Source organism: Schistocerca serialis, chromosome 10 (genome assembly GCF_023864345.2).
Source record: "Schistocerca serialis cubense isolate TAMUIC-IGC-003099 chromosome 10, iqSchSeri2.2, whole genome shotgun sequence".
NCBI lineage: Eukaryota > Metazoa > Arthropoda > Insecta > Orthoptera > Acrididae > Schistocerca > Schistocerca serialis.
Window position 1 is genome coordinate 188,793,795 of NC_064647.1, and position 16,884 is coordinate 188,810,678.

The 16,884-nt window shown below is 45.3% G+C and overlaps 1 protein-coding gene across 1 annotated transcript in view; it reads left to right on the forward strand.

The window, feature by feature from the left end:
- Positions 1–16,884, forward strand: part of LOC126424665 (uncharacterized protein CG43867) — a 448,798-nt gene that overhangs the window by 267,156 nt on the left and 164,758 nt on the right. The window contains exon 5 of the mRNA XM_050087395.1: positions 8,654–8,785. Coding sequence (XP_049943352.1) covers positions 8,654–8,785 — 132 coding nt within the window. The remainder of the gene's footprint in view (positions 1–8,653; positions 8,786–16,884) is intronic.

Here is a 16,884-nt window from a genome sequence, read left to right on the forward strand (position 1 = left end):
TTTGGTTCAGAGCCGAGTGGAGGGTCTGAATCAGAGGCTGAGACGGTTCTGCGACCGTGTGGGCTGCAGATTCCTCGACTTGCGCCATAGGGTGGTGGGGGTTTCGGGTTTCGCTGGATAGCTCAGGAGTCCACTACACGCAACAAGCGGCTACACGGGTAGCAGGGGTTGTGTGGCGTGGGCTGGGCGGTTTTTTAGGTTAGATGGCCTTGGGAAAGTACAGAAAGGGCAACAGCCTCAACGGGTGCGGGGCAAAGTCAGGACATGCGGGGACCAAGCAGCAATCGGTATTGTAGTTGTCAACTGTCGAAGCTGCGTTGGTAAAGTACCAGAACTTCAAGCGCTGATAGAAAGCACCGAAGCTGAAATCGTTATAGGCACAGAAAGCTGGCTTAAGCCAGAGATAAATTCTGCCGAAATTTTTACAAAGGTACAGACGGTGTTTAGAAAGGATAGATTGCATGCAACCGGTGGTGGAGTGTTCGTCGCTGTTAGTAGTAGTTTATCCTGTAGTGAAGTAGAAGTGGATAGTTCCTGTGAATTATTATGGGTGGAGGTTACACTCAACAACCGAGCTAGGTTAATAATTGGCTCCTTTTACCGACCTCCCGACTCAGCAGCATTAGTGGCAGAACAACTGAGAGAAAATTTGGAATACATTTCACATAAATTTTCTCAGCATGTTATAGTCTTAGGTGGAGATTTCAATTTACCAGATATAGACTGGGACACTCAGATGTTTAGGACGGGTGGTAGGGACAGAGCATCGAGTGACATTATACTGAGTGCACTATCCGAAAATTACCTCGAGCAATTAAACAGAGAACCGACTCGTGGAGATAACATCTTGGACCTACTGATAACAAACAGACCCAAACTTTTCCACTCTTTAAGTGCAGAACAGGGAATCAGTGATCATAAGGCCGTTGCAGCATCCCTGAATATGGAAGTTAATAGGAATATAAAAAAAGGGAGGAAGGTTTATCTGTTTAGCAAGAGTAATAGAAGGCAGATTTCAGACTAGCTAACAGATCAAAACGAAAATTTCTGTTCCGACACTGACAATGTTGAGTGTTTATGGAAAAAGTTCAAGGCAATCGTAAAATGCGTTTTAGACAGGTACGTGCCGAGTAAAACTGTGAGGGACGGGAAAAACCCACCGTGGTACAACAACAAAGTTAGGAAACTACTGCGAAAGCAAAGAGAGCTTCACTCCAAGTTTAAACGCAGCCAAAACCTCTCAGACAAACAGAAGCTAAACGATGTCAAAGTTAGCGTAAGGAAGGCTATGCGTGAAGCGTTCAGTGAATTCGAAAGTAAAATTCTATGTACCGACTTGACAGAAAATCCTAGGAAGTTCTGGTCTTACGTTAAATAAGTAAGTGGCTCGAAACAGCATATCCAGACACTCCGGGATGATGATGGCATTGAGACAGAGGATGACACGCGTAAAGCTGAAATACTAAACACCTTTTTCCAAAGCTGTTTCACAGAGGAAGACCGCACTGCAGTTCCTTCTCTAAATCCTCGCACAAACGAAAAAATGGCTGACATCGAAATAAGTGTCCAAGGAATAGAAAAGCAACTGGAATCACTCAATAGAGGAAAGTCCACTGGACCTGACGGGATACCAATTCGATTCTACACAGAGTACGCGAAAGAACTTGCCCCCCCCCCCTTCTAACAGCCGTGTACCGCAAGTCTCTAGAGGAACGGAGGGTTTCAAATGATTGGAAAAGAGCACAGGTAGTCCCAGTCTTCAAGAAGGGTCGTCAAGCAGATGCGCAAAACTATAGACCTATATCTCTGACGTCGATCTGTTGTAGAATTTTAGAACATGTTTTTTGCTGGAGTATCATGTCGTTTTTGGAAACCCAGAATCTACTATGTAGGAATCAACATGGATTCCGGAAACAGCGATCGTGTGAGACCCAACTCGCTTTATTTGTTCATGAGACCCAGAAAATATTAGATACAGGCTCCCAGGTAGATGCTATTTTTCTTGACTTCCGGAAGGCGTTCGATACAGTCCGCACTGTCGCCTGATAAACAAAGTAAGAGCCTACGGAATATCAGACCAGCTGTGTGGCTCGATTGAAGAGTTTTTAGCAAACACAGCATGGTGTTATCAATGGAGAGACGTCTACAGACGTTAAAGTAACCTCTGGCGTGCCACAGGGGAGTGTTATGGGACCATTGCTTTTCACAATATATATAAATGACTTAGTAGATAGTGTCGGAATTTCCATGCGGCTTTTCGCGGATGATGCTGTAGTATACAGAGAAGTTGCAGCATTAGAAAATTGTAGCGAAATGCAGGAAGATCTGCAGCGGATAGGCACTTGGTGCAGTGAGTGGCAACTGTCCCTTAACATAGACAAATGCAATGTATTGCGAATACATAGAAAGAAGGATCCTTTATTATATGATTATATGATAGCGGAACAAACACTGGTAGCAGTTACTTCTGTAAAATATCTGGGAGTATGCGTGCGGAACGATTTGAAGTGGAATGATCATATAAAATTAATTGTTGGTAAGGCGGGTACCAGGTTGAGATTCATTGGGAGAGTGCTTAGAAAATGTAGTCCATCAACAAAGGAGGTGGCTTACAAAACACTCGTTCGACCTATACTTGAGAATTGCTCATCAGTGTGGGATCCGTACCAGATCGGTTTGACGGAGGAGATAGAGAAGATCCAACGAAGAGCGGCGCGTTTCGTCACAGGGTTATTTGGTAACCGTGATAGCGTTACGGAGATGTTTAATAAACCCAAGTGGCAGACTCTGCAAGAGAGGCGCTCTGCATCGCGGTGTAGCTTGCTCGCCAGGTTTCGAGAGGGTGCGTTTCTGGATGAGGTATCGAATATATTGCTTTCCCCTACTTATACCTCCCGAGAAGATCACGAATGTAAAATTAGAGAGATTAGAGCGCGCCCGGAGGCTTTCAGACAGTCGTTCTTCCCGCGAACCATACGCGACTGGAACAGGAAAGGGAGGTAATGACAGTGGCACGTAAAGTGCCCTCCGCCACACACCGTTGGGTGGCTTGCGGAGTATAAATGTAGATGTAGATGTAGAACACTCGACTCTCCATTAAGAATGCTAGAGCTTGATGGTCCATTTAAATGAATCTTTTAGACCCCACAAACTAATGTTTGAAATTTTTTAATATTCTATGTAATTGCAAGTAATTTTTTTTCAGTTGCTGTGTAGATTAGGTCGTGTTTATTTAAGCTACATCTCGCAAAAAAGTTGTATTATATTCTCCTGTATTAGGCATCCCATTTACATGCTATTCCATATTCTGCTGCAATGGTTGCTTGCTGACGGGTTCATTTGATCTTGGGTATTTCAGTAGGGGTACATTCACCCAGGATAGCTTAATATTTTGAAATGTTTCTGATATTCCTTCATCCTGTATCCATTTTGATCTCTGATTCAATAAGGATAACAATCTAGGATCGTTTATGGGTTGTCCTTGTATGTATCCATGATAAAATTCTGCTAATCCCAGAAAGAAATGCAACTACCTTAAATTTTGTGGTTCTTACCAACCAGATGTCCCAGGAATCTTTCTGAAGTGAGCATTCACTAGTCATTTCCTAAGGATTTCTTTAAAGTCTTAACCATGTTCAAAAACCAGTGCTCTTCACACATTTCTGATACTTTCAAAATCTCAAGTACTTGTATTATTAACTGGTATAAATGCCAAAACTGAGATATTCAGTCCAAAATAGTAAAATTCGAAATTGACACTATTTACCATGACATACAAATACTGTAAATTTTCTCGATTCTCCATGTAGATAAACTTGCAAATAGCTAGTATTTAATTCCACTGAACTACAACATCTTCCATGATCAAACTTTATTAACAAATCATCGATACATAAAGGTCGATCTCATTCTGTATCTGTGTGTTTATTTTGTTACATGCATCTAACACTAACCCCTCCAGTAGCTTTTCTTACAACTAGTATTGGATTTCAGTCAATAAAATTCTTCTGGGTTTGAGGCCGCATTGTCTACTGTAAAATTCCGACGTTTCGGAAACTATTGCAAGCCGCCTTCCTCAGGGTGTAGCCTGACTGTGACAATGGCCGCGGAAGCCTACGTTTACATAGTAATGGATTTCTGTGAATGCTAAGACATCTTTCTGTAATATTATTTTCGATTATTTTATGTATTTCGCCTTGAATTGCCATTCTTAAAACGAAGGGGAGTGGATATGGTTTACAAAAGAACAGTTCTCTATCTTTAATTTTGAAATGGTACACAGTTTCCAATCACTCCCAGTTTATCCAAAAATACGACATAAGTTTGCAAAATATTACGTAGTTCCTCCTTCTGTATCTCTGTTAATAGGTATTGATAAACTTTGTGATGCAAGAGATCATTTGTTATCTCTCTTGTTGCTTCTTTTTCTTCCTCACTGACAGTTTCAGCTTTGCTATTAAATAAACATTTATACATTTGTATTCTGTATTAAGTGAGTGATTTATCTTAAATGGAACTCCTTAATGATGCTGTTCATGTTTCCAATGTAGCAGATTCCTGTCTAAATCTTTCCTTTAAATGTTATCAACCAATCAATCCCTCACACTATATGTAAATTTACATTAGGTACTACCAGTAGAGTTTGCCTGAACCTAAAAGTATTTGTACATAATGACAGTCTCGTTTCCTCTTTAATTACTCTGCCTTTAGCCCCAGTGATCCCGGAAGCATGTACTTCAGGTACTGGTAATATAGGAGAATGACTTTTATTTTTAATAGAGTCTATTAGTTGTTGCAACACCAAATAGATTTCACCCCCTGGATCTACATAAATGTCTATTTGTCTATCTTCCACAGTACTTATTACTACTATTTAGGGACTGATAACCCAGCAGCTTAGTCCCTTTCCTCCCCAAACCAACCAACTACCACTTTCATCTGTTCCTCATCTCCCGATTGCTGTTCATCCAATAATCACTCTCTCATTGATGTTGTTTGCCTAAAAGGAATAATTTTGTTCGTACGTTGGCCTACTGCAGAAAAGTTACATCCTGGATACTGGTCCCTGTTCCAGGATGTTCCCATCACTATACCAGGGTGATCGGCCTTCCTTACACTTCGATATGGGTTTGACACACTTTGTTTCTTAACAGTTCATTTATCCAACACCTATAAGAAATTTCCTTGTGTACATAATAAGGAAATAGACAAACCAATAATTTTACTAGATGATTCCCTTCCAATGGATTCTCCAAATACACTGACAGAAAAAAATTGCAACATTAAGAACAAGTTGCGCAACATAAACGAAAGTTGGTAGTCGTGTGTCTACGTCTGAAAGATGATGTTTACTCAGATTTCGCGCCAGTCGTATAAGAGTGGCGCTAGTAACACCACTAAGGCGATGTAAATCAGGTTTGCTTTAAATACACGTTGTTAAGGTTGTGAGTGTTAGTTACCTTTGAGATTGACGATAGTGAAGAATGCCTTTAAGGCGACAAAGACAGCATTATCAACACCTCACTTGAGTTTGAACGATGACGTGCAACAGGGCTCTGGGAAGCTAAATGCTCCTTCTGTGACACTGCAGAAGGACTTGGCAGAAATGTAACCATAGTACATGATTGCTGGCACCCGTGGTCACAGGAATGTACGGTCGTGATCGGCGTATGGCTCTAGCGCATTTTATTACATCTGCAGCAGCACTTTGAGTAGCAGTCGGCACCACAGTGACACAACGAACTGAGACAAATCGGTTACTTCAGCGACAGCACCAAGCCAAATGCCTGCAGCATGCATTCCACTGACCCCAAAACACCGTCATTTGCGACTTCCGTAGTGTCAAGCGAGAGCTCATTGGAGGGCAGGGTGAAGTGCCTGCAGCATGCATTCCACTGACCCCAAAATACCGTCATTTGCGACTTCCGTAGTGTCAAGCGAGAGCTCATTGGAGGGCAGGGTGAAGGTACTGTACTGCAATGTATTGTTGTGCTACAGAAAAGGCTGTTTCATTGTAGCTATACCACGAAAGTTACTACTAAAACATGCTTTACTTTACAGAAGAATACAGAAAAACTGTGCAGATATAAAACAGATACAGCGCAAAAGCAATAATATAAATTGTGCCACTCATTAATAGCATCATGATATAATCGTGTAGCCGTCAAACAAACCAAATACTAAGTCATCTGTAATCTCTCAGAAAGTACTTTAAATAAAGAATGTCTTTTCACGTAAGCCAAAATGTTGCATTAAAGTCTCATTAGCAGTACATGTTCTAAGTATGTAAGCCTTAAAGTCGTTATGTACTCATGCAACTAACAAGCAAGATGTACACACAATAACACTGTGTCATTACTTCACTATAACAATGCAGTCGTAATTACTGTCTAAATAAGTTCCCTAGCTTCTTGACTTCTAAAATTTCTTTGTAGTGGTATTGGTTAACTGTTTGTCCAGGAGGCACCCACTCTTTACGAACAATTCCCTTGGAATCAAAGAAGCACACAAGCATACATTTCACTTTTGACTTTGACATGCGAGCTTTTTTTGGTCCGGGTGATCCCTTTGAGCACCATTGCGAACTTTGGCGTTTTGTCTCTGGATCGTACTGAAAAAAACCAGCTTTCATTACCAGTGATAACACGGCTGAACAATTCTGGATTGATTTCCGTTTGCCCTAACTGATCGACTGCCTCATTTTTGCGTGTTTCTCGCTGTTGTGGTGTGAGATTTTTGGGGAACATTTTTGCACAAATCTTTCTCATGCCAAGATCTTCAGTTATTATCAGATGAACCGTGTCTTGATTGATGTTCAGTTCTTGTGCAATCATTTTCACGGATAATCTTCGATCAGGTCGTACGAGTTCACGCACCCTGGCCAAGTTGACATCCGTCTGTGAGGTTGATGGACGTCCACTGCGGTCCTCATCTTCAATATTCGTTCTGCCTTCACTAAACATTTATGCCAACGATAAATTTGAGCTCTTGACGTAACTTCCTCTCCAAAAGCCTTCTGAAGCTTACCGAAAGTTGTCGCGTTTTCGCCCAAGTTAACGCAAAAAGAAATGGCATACCGTTGCGCCGTATTATGCGGTTCCATTTCCGTGACGAGAGACACAAATACGTGTTAACTTATTACAGCACAACTCACGACTGATCAATTGCATCGATGTGCCGCTTGGACTAGAAGCAGCTTATAGACCAAGGTCAAAGATATTGTGCCTACGCAAGCTTGCAGGGTTGCCACCTCCTGCAAAGAAACTCAGTCTCATTACTTTATTGTTGCATCTCGTACATTAGATAGGAAAAGTAACGAAAGCTCTCTAGTGTAAAACCAAACTTAGCATACTTATGCTTTTTAAAAGTTCATACATTGCATTATTGCACTAACTCACTGTAATCTGTATACAAAAAAAGTGGATATACATATACAGAATGATTCACAATTCATGTTACACACGTGTAGAAATTGTAGAGGGGCTTAGGAGATCAAGTTTTACATTGGAGCCCAGGTCCGGAAACATCATTCAACGACGCTACAGAGTATTAAAGTTATAGGCGCCAGTGACTGTAAATCTATGTGTGTATACAGGATGATTCCGTGTTATAAATTTTATAGTATGATGAAAAAGTATAAATGCATTCATTTGGGGCAAGGGCCCCTGTATTGGAAACGTACCACCCAAAAGTTATAAGCGAAAAGCATTCTGATACCTCTGACAGTGGAATACACGTACTGATACTGTTGTAGGATAGGCAACCTTCAGAGTGGCGGTATGGATCAAAACAAGAAAAAATGTCTAATAAATATTGGCTCTTAAATTGCATACCGTACAAGCTGTGAGCACTTGTGCAATAGAGATGTGTTACACAGTAGCGAAGATGAACAAGTGCTCACACGTTTTAGAGCTCATATTTACTGGAAATTGTTTCTTGTCTTGCTCCATAGTACCACCTGGTAAAGTTACCAACCAAACCAGCTTAATAACAACAGTACCGGTACACTTATTTCTCTCTCAGAGGTATCAGAATGATTTTCACTTGTAACTTTAGACTCGTTCGTTTCTGACCACGCACCCTTATCTCAGATTGAAACATGTACTCATCTCCATCATTCTTGAAACTTTGTCACATCATCACGGAATCGCCGTTTATATGCATACATTTACAGGCGCCGACACCTATAATTCTGACTCTCTGTAGCATCGTTGGATGACATTTCCGGACATGGATTTGCATGTAAAACTTGGTGTACTAAGTCCCCTCTAGAAGCTCTAGAAGTGTGTAACGTTACTTGTGAAACACCCTACATACATGTGTGTGTGTGTGTGTTTGTGGTGTGTGTGTGTTTTCCAGAGTTATGCTTAGATGTCAACCTCTTCCGACACCTCACCCTATCCCTAGTACAGCTAGAGGTTTCATATCCTCACTTTTTTCTTTTTTTTTTTTTTTGCGCATACAAAGTCATATGTCACCAAATTTGGTTGACATCCTCACTATAATCAGTGTGTTACTACAACAGTATACTTTTCCAGATAAATGCAAGAAGTGTGGTTGAAACTGCTGTAGGCATTTGAGAGCTGCTCTGGAACACAGACACACACGTACATGCAGATGGTGTTGGCAGTCGTAAACTGGGTGCTTGTTTCAGCTGGAGGAGCAGAACCAGCACCTGCGCGAGCAGAACCAGAAGTGCAACGCGCAGCTGGAGCTCCTGAGGAACCACCTGGCCCAGAGCGCGCTCGGCCTCGGCCTCTCCAGGGACCACCGCTCCAGCACCGCCGTACGTATCCTCTGCCTCTGCCTGACCTGGTTGTGGTGCTCTCTGTGTTCAGTGTGCCTATTCTCTCATTAATTAATGTTTTATGTAGCACTCCGTCTTCAGGCCACAACTGGCCCATCGGGACCATCCGACCGCCGTGTCATCCTCAGTTGAGGATGCGGATATGAGGGGCGTGTGGTCAACACACCGCTCTCCCGGTCGTTATGATGGTTTTCTTTGACAGGAGCAGCTACTATTCGGTCGAGTAGCTCCTCAATTGGCATCACGAGGCTGAGTGCACCCCGAAAAATGGCAACAGCGCATGGCGGCTGGATGGTCACCCATCCAAGTGCCGGCCACTCCCGACAGCGCTTAACTTCGGTGATCTCACGGGAACCGGTGTATCCACTGCGGCAAGGCCATTGCCAATGTTGTATGTAGGATGAACATTAATAAAAACAACAAACTGCAGGGACGGATTCCTCACTGGAGTGGAGGAAGAAAGAGTCCTATGAACATGTGTCCACAAATGGACGGTGTGCATGCAACCTCAACAAATCGTCCCGGAACACAGTATAGAGCTGTATTGAATCTACAGGGTATTCAAAAATGACCGGTATATTTGAAACGGCAATAAAAACTAAACGAGCAGCGATAGAAATACACCGTTTGTTGCAATATGCTTGGGACAACAGTACATTTTCAGGCAGACAAACTTTCGAAATTACAGTAGTTACAATTTTCAACAACAGATGGCGCTGCGGTCTGGTAAACTCTATAGTACGATATTTTCCACATATCCACCATGCGTAGCAATAATATGGCGTAGTCTCTGAATGAAATTACCCGAAACCTTTGACAACGTGTCTGGCGGAATGGCTTCACATGCAGATGAGATGTACTGCTTCAGCTCTTCAATTGTTTCTGGATTCTGGCGGTACACCTGGTCTTTCAAGTGTCCCCACAGAAAGAAGTCACAGCGATTCATGTCTGGCGAATAGGGAGGCCACGCCGCCTCCTGTATGTTTCGGATAGCCCAAAGCAATCACACGATCACCGAAATATTCATTCAGGAAATTAAAGACGTCGGCCGTGCGATGTGGCCGGGCACCATCTTGCATAAACCACGAGGTGTTCGCAGTGTCGCCTAACGCAGTTTGTACCGCCACAAATTCACGAAGAATGTCCAGATAGCGTGATGCAGTAATCGCTTCGGATCTGAAAAATGAGCCAATGATTCCTTTGGAAGAAATGGCGGCCCAGACCAGTCCTTTTTGAGGATGCAGGGACGATGGGACTGCAACATGGGGCTTTTCAGTTCCCCATATGCGCCAGTTCTGTTTATTGACGAAGCCGTCCAGGTAAAAATAAGCTTCGTCAGTAAACCAAACGCTGCCCACATGCATATCGCCGTCATCAATCCTGTGCACTATATCGTTAGCGAATGTCTCTCGTGCAGCAATGGTAGTGGCGCTGAGGGGTTGCCGCATTTGAATTTTGTATGGATAGAGGTGTAAACTCTGGCGCATGAGACGATACGTGGACGTTGGCGTCATTTGGACCGCAGCTGCAACACGGCGAACGGAAACCCGAGGCCGCTGTTGGATCACCTGCTGCACTAGCTGCGCGTTGCCCTCTGTGGTTGCCGTACGCGGTCGCCCTACCTTTCCAGCACGTTCATCTGTCACGTTCCCAGTCCGTTGAAATTTTTCAAACAGATCCTTTATTGTATCGCTTTTCGGTCCTTTGGTTACATTAAACCTCCGTTGAAAACTTCGTCTTGTTGCAACAACACTGTGTTCTAGGCGGTGGAATTCCAACACCAGATAAATCCTCTGTTCTAAGGAATAAACCATGTTGTCTACAGCACACTTGCACGTTGTGAACAGCACACGCTTACAGCAGAAAGACGACGTACAGAATGGCGCACCCACAGACTGCGTTGTCTTCTATATCTTTCACATCACTTGCAGCGCCATCTGTTGTTGAAAATTGTAACTACTGTAATTTCGAAAGTTTGTCTGCCTGAAAATGTACTGTTGTCCCAAGCATATTGCAACAAACGGTGTATTTCTATCGCTGCTCGTTTAGTTTTTATTGCCGTTTCAAATATACCGGTCATTTTTGAAACACCCTGTACATCACAACAGGTGTTCTAAGTAGCGTCCACGGGATGCAATGCACGCTTTCACAAGTCGCATTATGAATGGCCTCACCCTTTTGCACATTCCGGACTATCTTCGTATAGTGCTACAGACGTCGTGAACATGTTCTGCACGTAAGCAAGTGGTTCAGGTGCCCTCAGAGATAAAAATCCAGAGGTTTTAAGTCCGGTGATCTAGCAAGCCACTTGACATGGCCTCTGTGTCCTGTCTAACGTCAGGGGAAGGTGACGATGTGTCGGCGAACTGTAATGCGGAAGTGGGGTGGTGCTCCGTTATGCTGAAACTATATAACCTGTCGTATCGCCAAAGTCAGTCTCGAGCAGCCAAAAAGAGTATTCCGCAGTAAATCCAGTTACTTTCTTCTGTCGAGGCGTTGTGGAATAATAACAATTCCAAATATGTGGCCGCCAAGAATCCCTGCTCACACATTGGTGTTGAACTGATGCTGATGCTGCTGTCTGCAGCCCACAGATGACGATTATACGGACTGATGATGCCAGTTCTGGTAAAGGCTACTTCATCGGTAAAAAGGACTGGTGACAGAAATCCCTTGATTGTGATGGTCTGGTGCAAAAACCATAGACAGAATCCTTCCCTTAGAGGGAAATACACTGCTGATTGTCTTGCATTATAGCAGTTGATAGGGGAAGTGGCGGTTGTCAGGCAGGATACATATAACGTACACTCCTGGAAATGGAAAAAAGAACACATTGACACCGGTGTGTCAGACCCACCATACTTGCTCCGGACACTGCGAGAGGGCTGTACAAGCAATGATCACACGCACGGCACAGCGGACACACCAGGAACCGCGGTGTTGGCCGTCGAATGGCGCTAGCTGCGCAGCATTTGTGCACCGCCGCCGTCAGTGTCAGCCAGTTTGCCGTGGCATACGGAGCTCCATCGCAGTCTTTAACACTGGTAGCATGCCGCGACAGCGTGGACGTGAACCGTATGTGCAGTTGGCGGACTTTGAGCGAGGGCGTATAGTGGGCATGCGGGAGGCCGGGTGGACGTACCGCCGAATTGCTCAACACGTGGGGCGTGAGGTCTCCACAGTACATCGATGTTGTCGCCAGTGGTCGGCGGAAGGTGCACGTGCCCGTCGACCTGGGACCGGACCGCAGCGACGCACGGATGCACGCCAAGACCGTAGGATCCTACGCAGTGCCGTAGGCGACCGCACCGCCACTTCCCAGCAAATTATGGACACTGTTGCTCCTGGGGTATCGGCGAGGACCATTCGCAACCGTCTCCATGAAGCTGGGCTACGGTCCCGCACACCGTTAGGCCGTCTTCCGCTCACGCCCCAACATCGTGCAGCCCGCTTCCAGTGGTGTCGCGACAGGCGTGAATGGAGGGACGAATGGAGACGTGTCGTCTTCAGCGATGAGAGTTGCTTCTGCCTTGGTGCCAATGATGGTCGTATGCGTGTTTGGCGCCGTGCAGGTGAGCGCCACGATCAGGACTGCATACGACCGAGGCACACAGGGCCAACACCCGGCATCATGGTGTGGGGAGCGATCTCCTACACTGGCCGTACACCACTGGTGATCGTCGAGGGGACACTGAATAGTGCACGGTACATCCAAACCGTCATCGAACCCATCGTTCTACCATTCCTAGACCGGCAAGGGAACTTGCTGTTCCAACAGGACAATGCACGTCCGCATGTATCCCGTGCCACCCAACGTGCTCTAGAAGGTGTAAGTCAACTACCCTGGCCAGCAAGATCTCCGGATCTGTCCCCCATTGAGCATGTTTGGGACTGGATGAAGCGTCGTCTCACGCGGTCTGCACGTCCAGCACGAACGCTGGTCCAACTGAGGCGCCAGGTGGAAATGGCATGGCAAGCCGTTCCACAGTACTACATCCAGCATCTCTACGATCGTCTCCATGGGAGAATAGCAGCCTGCATTGCTGCGAAAGGTGGATATACACTGTACTAGTGCCGACATTGTGCATGCTCTGTTGCCTGTGTCTATGTGCCTGTGGTTCTGTCAGTGTGATCATGTGATGTATCTGACCCCAGGAATGTGTCAAGAAAGTTTCCCCTTCCTGGGACAATGAATTCACGGTGTTCTTATTTCAATTTCCAGGAGTGTATTTTGGCCTAAGCCATATTGGCGGGCCTCTTGCCTGGAGCTTTTAGGGTTCGTCTCAATATCTTGTAGAACCCGATCCTCCAAACCTGGTGTACGCACCGTCTACCACCTCGCCGCAAGTTCGTCTGATCACACAAACGCCCATAAAGGGCTTGCACTGTTCTGTGATGTGGTTGGTGTCTCTGAGGATAATTGTTTTGGTACAGCCGCTCTGCATCTTGACAGTTTCCATCTGCTTGGCTGTACACGAACACTATCTCGGCTTGTCCCAGACATTAACATTGGGCAACTCTGCTGCTTCTAGTTCGCTGCGTCAATCACACCGCCTACAACACACGAGGAACGCAAGGCACGTAGTCAGAGAAAATTTCATTCGTCAGTGCCATCTGCCGTGGCAACGACGCATTTCCGGAAACGTGTTCATCGGAGATTTTCTCCTCCATTTCCGTCAGTAATGCGTCCCAGCAGTTTGTACGTTTTTTTAAAATGTTCGTCCCGTATATTATTTGAAAATGTGTTAATATTTCGGTTTGTTGTTATTACACAGGTCTGCGACACTTTTGTGGTCGCTTTTTAAGCTCATTCTTGATACTGCTTGCACGCTGAATTCAGTAATTCACCTCATTTTGTTGAGTCTCGTCTGGTTTTATTGTTATTTCACTTTTTAAAATACGACATTTAAGAATTTTGTAATACAATATACACTGAAGCGCTAAGGAACCTGGTATAGACAAGCGTATTCAAAGACAGAGATACAGGGTGTTTCAAAAATGACCGGTATATTTGAAACGGCAATAAAAACTAAACGAGCAGCGATAGAAATACACCGTTTGTTCCAATATGCTTGGGATAACAGTACATTTTCAGGCGGACAAACTTTCGAAATTACAGTAGTTACAATTTTCAACAACAGATGGCGCTGCAAGTGATGTGAAAGATATAGAAGACAACGCAGTCTGTGGGTTCGCCATTCTGTACGTCGTCTTTCTGCTGTAAGCGTGTGCTGTTCACAACGTGCAAGTGTGCTGTAGCAACATGGTTTATTCCTTAGAACAGAGGATTTTTCTGGTGTTGGAATTCCACCGCCTAGAACACAGTGTTGTTGCAACAAGACGAAGTTTTCAACGGAGATTTAATGTAACCAAAGGACCGAAAAGCGATACAATAAAGGATCTGTTTGAAAAATTTCAACGGACTGGGAATGTGACGGATGAACGTGCTGGAAAGGTAGGGCGACCGCGTACGGCAACCACAGAGGGCAACGCGCAGCTAGTGCAGCAGGTGATCCAACAGCGGCCTCGGGTTTCCGTTCGCCGTGTTGCAGCTGCGGTCCAAATGACGCCAACGTCCACGTATCGTCTCATGCGCCAGAGTTTACACCTCTATCCATACAAAATTCAAACGCGGCAACCCCTCAGCGCCGCTACCATTGCTGCACGAGAGACATTCGCTAACGATATAGTGCACAGGATTGATGATGGCGATATGCATGTGGCAGCATTTGGTTTACTGACGAAGCTTATTTTTACCTGGACGGCTTCGTCAATAAACAGAACTGGCGCATATGGGGAACCGAAAAGCCCCATGTTGCAGTCCCATCGTCCCTGCATCCTCAAAAAGTACTGGTCTGGGCCGCCATTTCTTCCAAAGGAATCATTGGCCCATTTTTCAGATCCGAAACGATTACTGCATCACGCTATCTGGACATTCTTCGTGAATTTGTGGCGGTACAAACTGCCTTAGACGACACTGCGAACACCTCGTGGTTTATGCAAGATGGTGCCCGGCCACATCGCACGGCCGACGTCTTTAATTTCCTGAATGAATATTTCGATATTTCGATGATCGTGTGATTGCTTTGGGCTATCCGAAACATACAGGAGGCGGCGTGGATTGGCCTCCCTATTCGCCAGACATGAACCCCTGTGACTTCTTTCTGTGGGGACACTTGAAAGACCAGGTGTACCGCCAGAATCCAGAAACAATTGAACAGCTGAAGCAGTGCATCTCATCTGCATGTGTAGCCATTCCGCCAGACACGTTGTCAAAGGTGTCGGGTAATTTCATTCAGAGACTACGCCGTATTATTGCTACGCATGGTGGATATGTGGAAAATATCGTACTATAGAGTTTCCCAGACCGCAGCGCCATCTGTTGTTGAAAATTGTAACTACTGTAATTTCGAAAGTTTGTCTGCCTGAAAATGTACTGTTGTCCCAAGCATATTGCAACAAACGGTGTATTTCTATCGCTGCTCGTTTAGTTTTTATTGCCGTTTCAAATATACCGGTCATTTTTGAAACACCCTGTATGTAAACAGGCAGAATACGGCACTGTGGTCGGTAACGCTTTTATTAGACGCGAAGTTTCTGGCGCAGTTGTTAGATCGGTTACTGCTGCTACAATGGCAGGTTATCAAGATTTGAGTGAGTTTGAACGTGGTGCTATAGTCGGCGCACGAGCGTTGGGACACAGCATCTCCGAGGGGATGAAATGGGGATTTTCCCGTGCGACCATTTCACGAGTGTACCGTCAATATGAGGATTCCGGTAAAACATCAACATCGCTGCGGCCGGAAGAAAGATCCTGCAAGAACGGGACCAATGACGACTGAAGAGAATCGTTCAACGTGACAGAAGTGCAACCATTCCGCAAATTGCTGCAGATTTCAGTGATGGGCCATTAACAAGTGTCAGCGTGCGAACGATTCAGCGAAACGTCATCGATATAGGCTCTCGGAGCCGAGGGCCCACTCGTCTACCATTGATGACTGCGCGACAGAAAGCTTTACGCCTCGCCTGACCCCGTCAGTACCGACATTGGATTGTTGGTGACTGGAATCATGTTACGTGGTAGGACGAGTCCCGTTTCAAGTTGTATCGAGCGGACGGACGTTACGGGTATGGAGACAACCTCATGAGTCCATGGACCCTGGTCGGCCGGGGTGGCCGAGCGGTTCTAGGCGCTACAGTCTGGAACCGCGCGACCGCTACGGTCACAGGTTCGAATCCTGCCTGGGGCATTGATGTGTGTAATGTCCTTATGTTAGTTAGGTTTAAGTAGTTCTAAGTTCTAGGAGACTGATGACCTCAGAAGTTGTCCCATAGTGCTCAGAGCCATTTGAACCATTTGAACCGTGGGCCATGCATGTCAGTAGGGGACTGTTCAAGCTGGTGGCGCCTTTTTAATAGTGTGGGACGCGTGCAATTTTAGTGATATGGGACCCTTGTAGGTCTAGATACGATTCTGACGGATGACACATACATAAGCATCCTGTCTGATAACCTGGATCCATTCATGTCCATCGTGCATTCCGACGGACTTTCGCAATTCCTTCGGGACTGCTTCTAGAACTCTGACAGGTGCTAGATTCAAGCTATAAGTGTCGCAGTGCGGAACTCGGTGAGGATACTCAAGGATTCAGGGTAGAAATTCTAAGTGCCCCCACTTGCTACATAACGTTTGAAGACTCTTCTGGAACTATCTCCCAACCCAACGTCTCATTAGTAGCCCATATGCTGGTCTGAAAACCCATCTCCCTAACAACAGTTGGTACCGAGGGCTAGTCAAATAACCTGACGTCAGGCGACACGTGACACAGAGATGGAGACTGCATTGTCCTACTCTTTCTTGTGTGCTGATGTGCTCATATTTATATGGCCCGCCGAACACTCTGAGCCGCTGCCAGTGTTCTTCTATTACCATATTTGATCACGGTTGGAGACTCCTTCCTGCTACTCGCTGCGTATCGGCATGCAGCCCGTCACACAGCCCTGAATGTAACTCTGTTTGTCACAAGGCGCGTCGAAGTCCGCTCGTGCTGTTATCGTGTTCAGACACTGAAGCAATG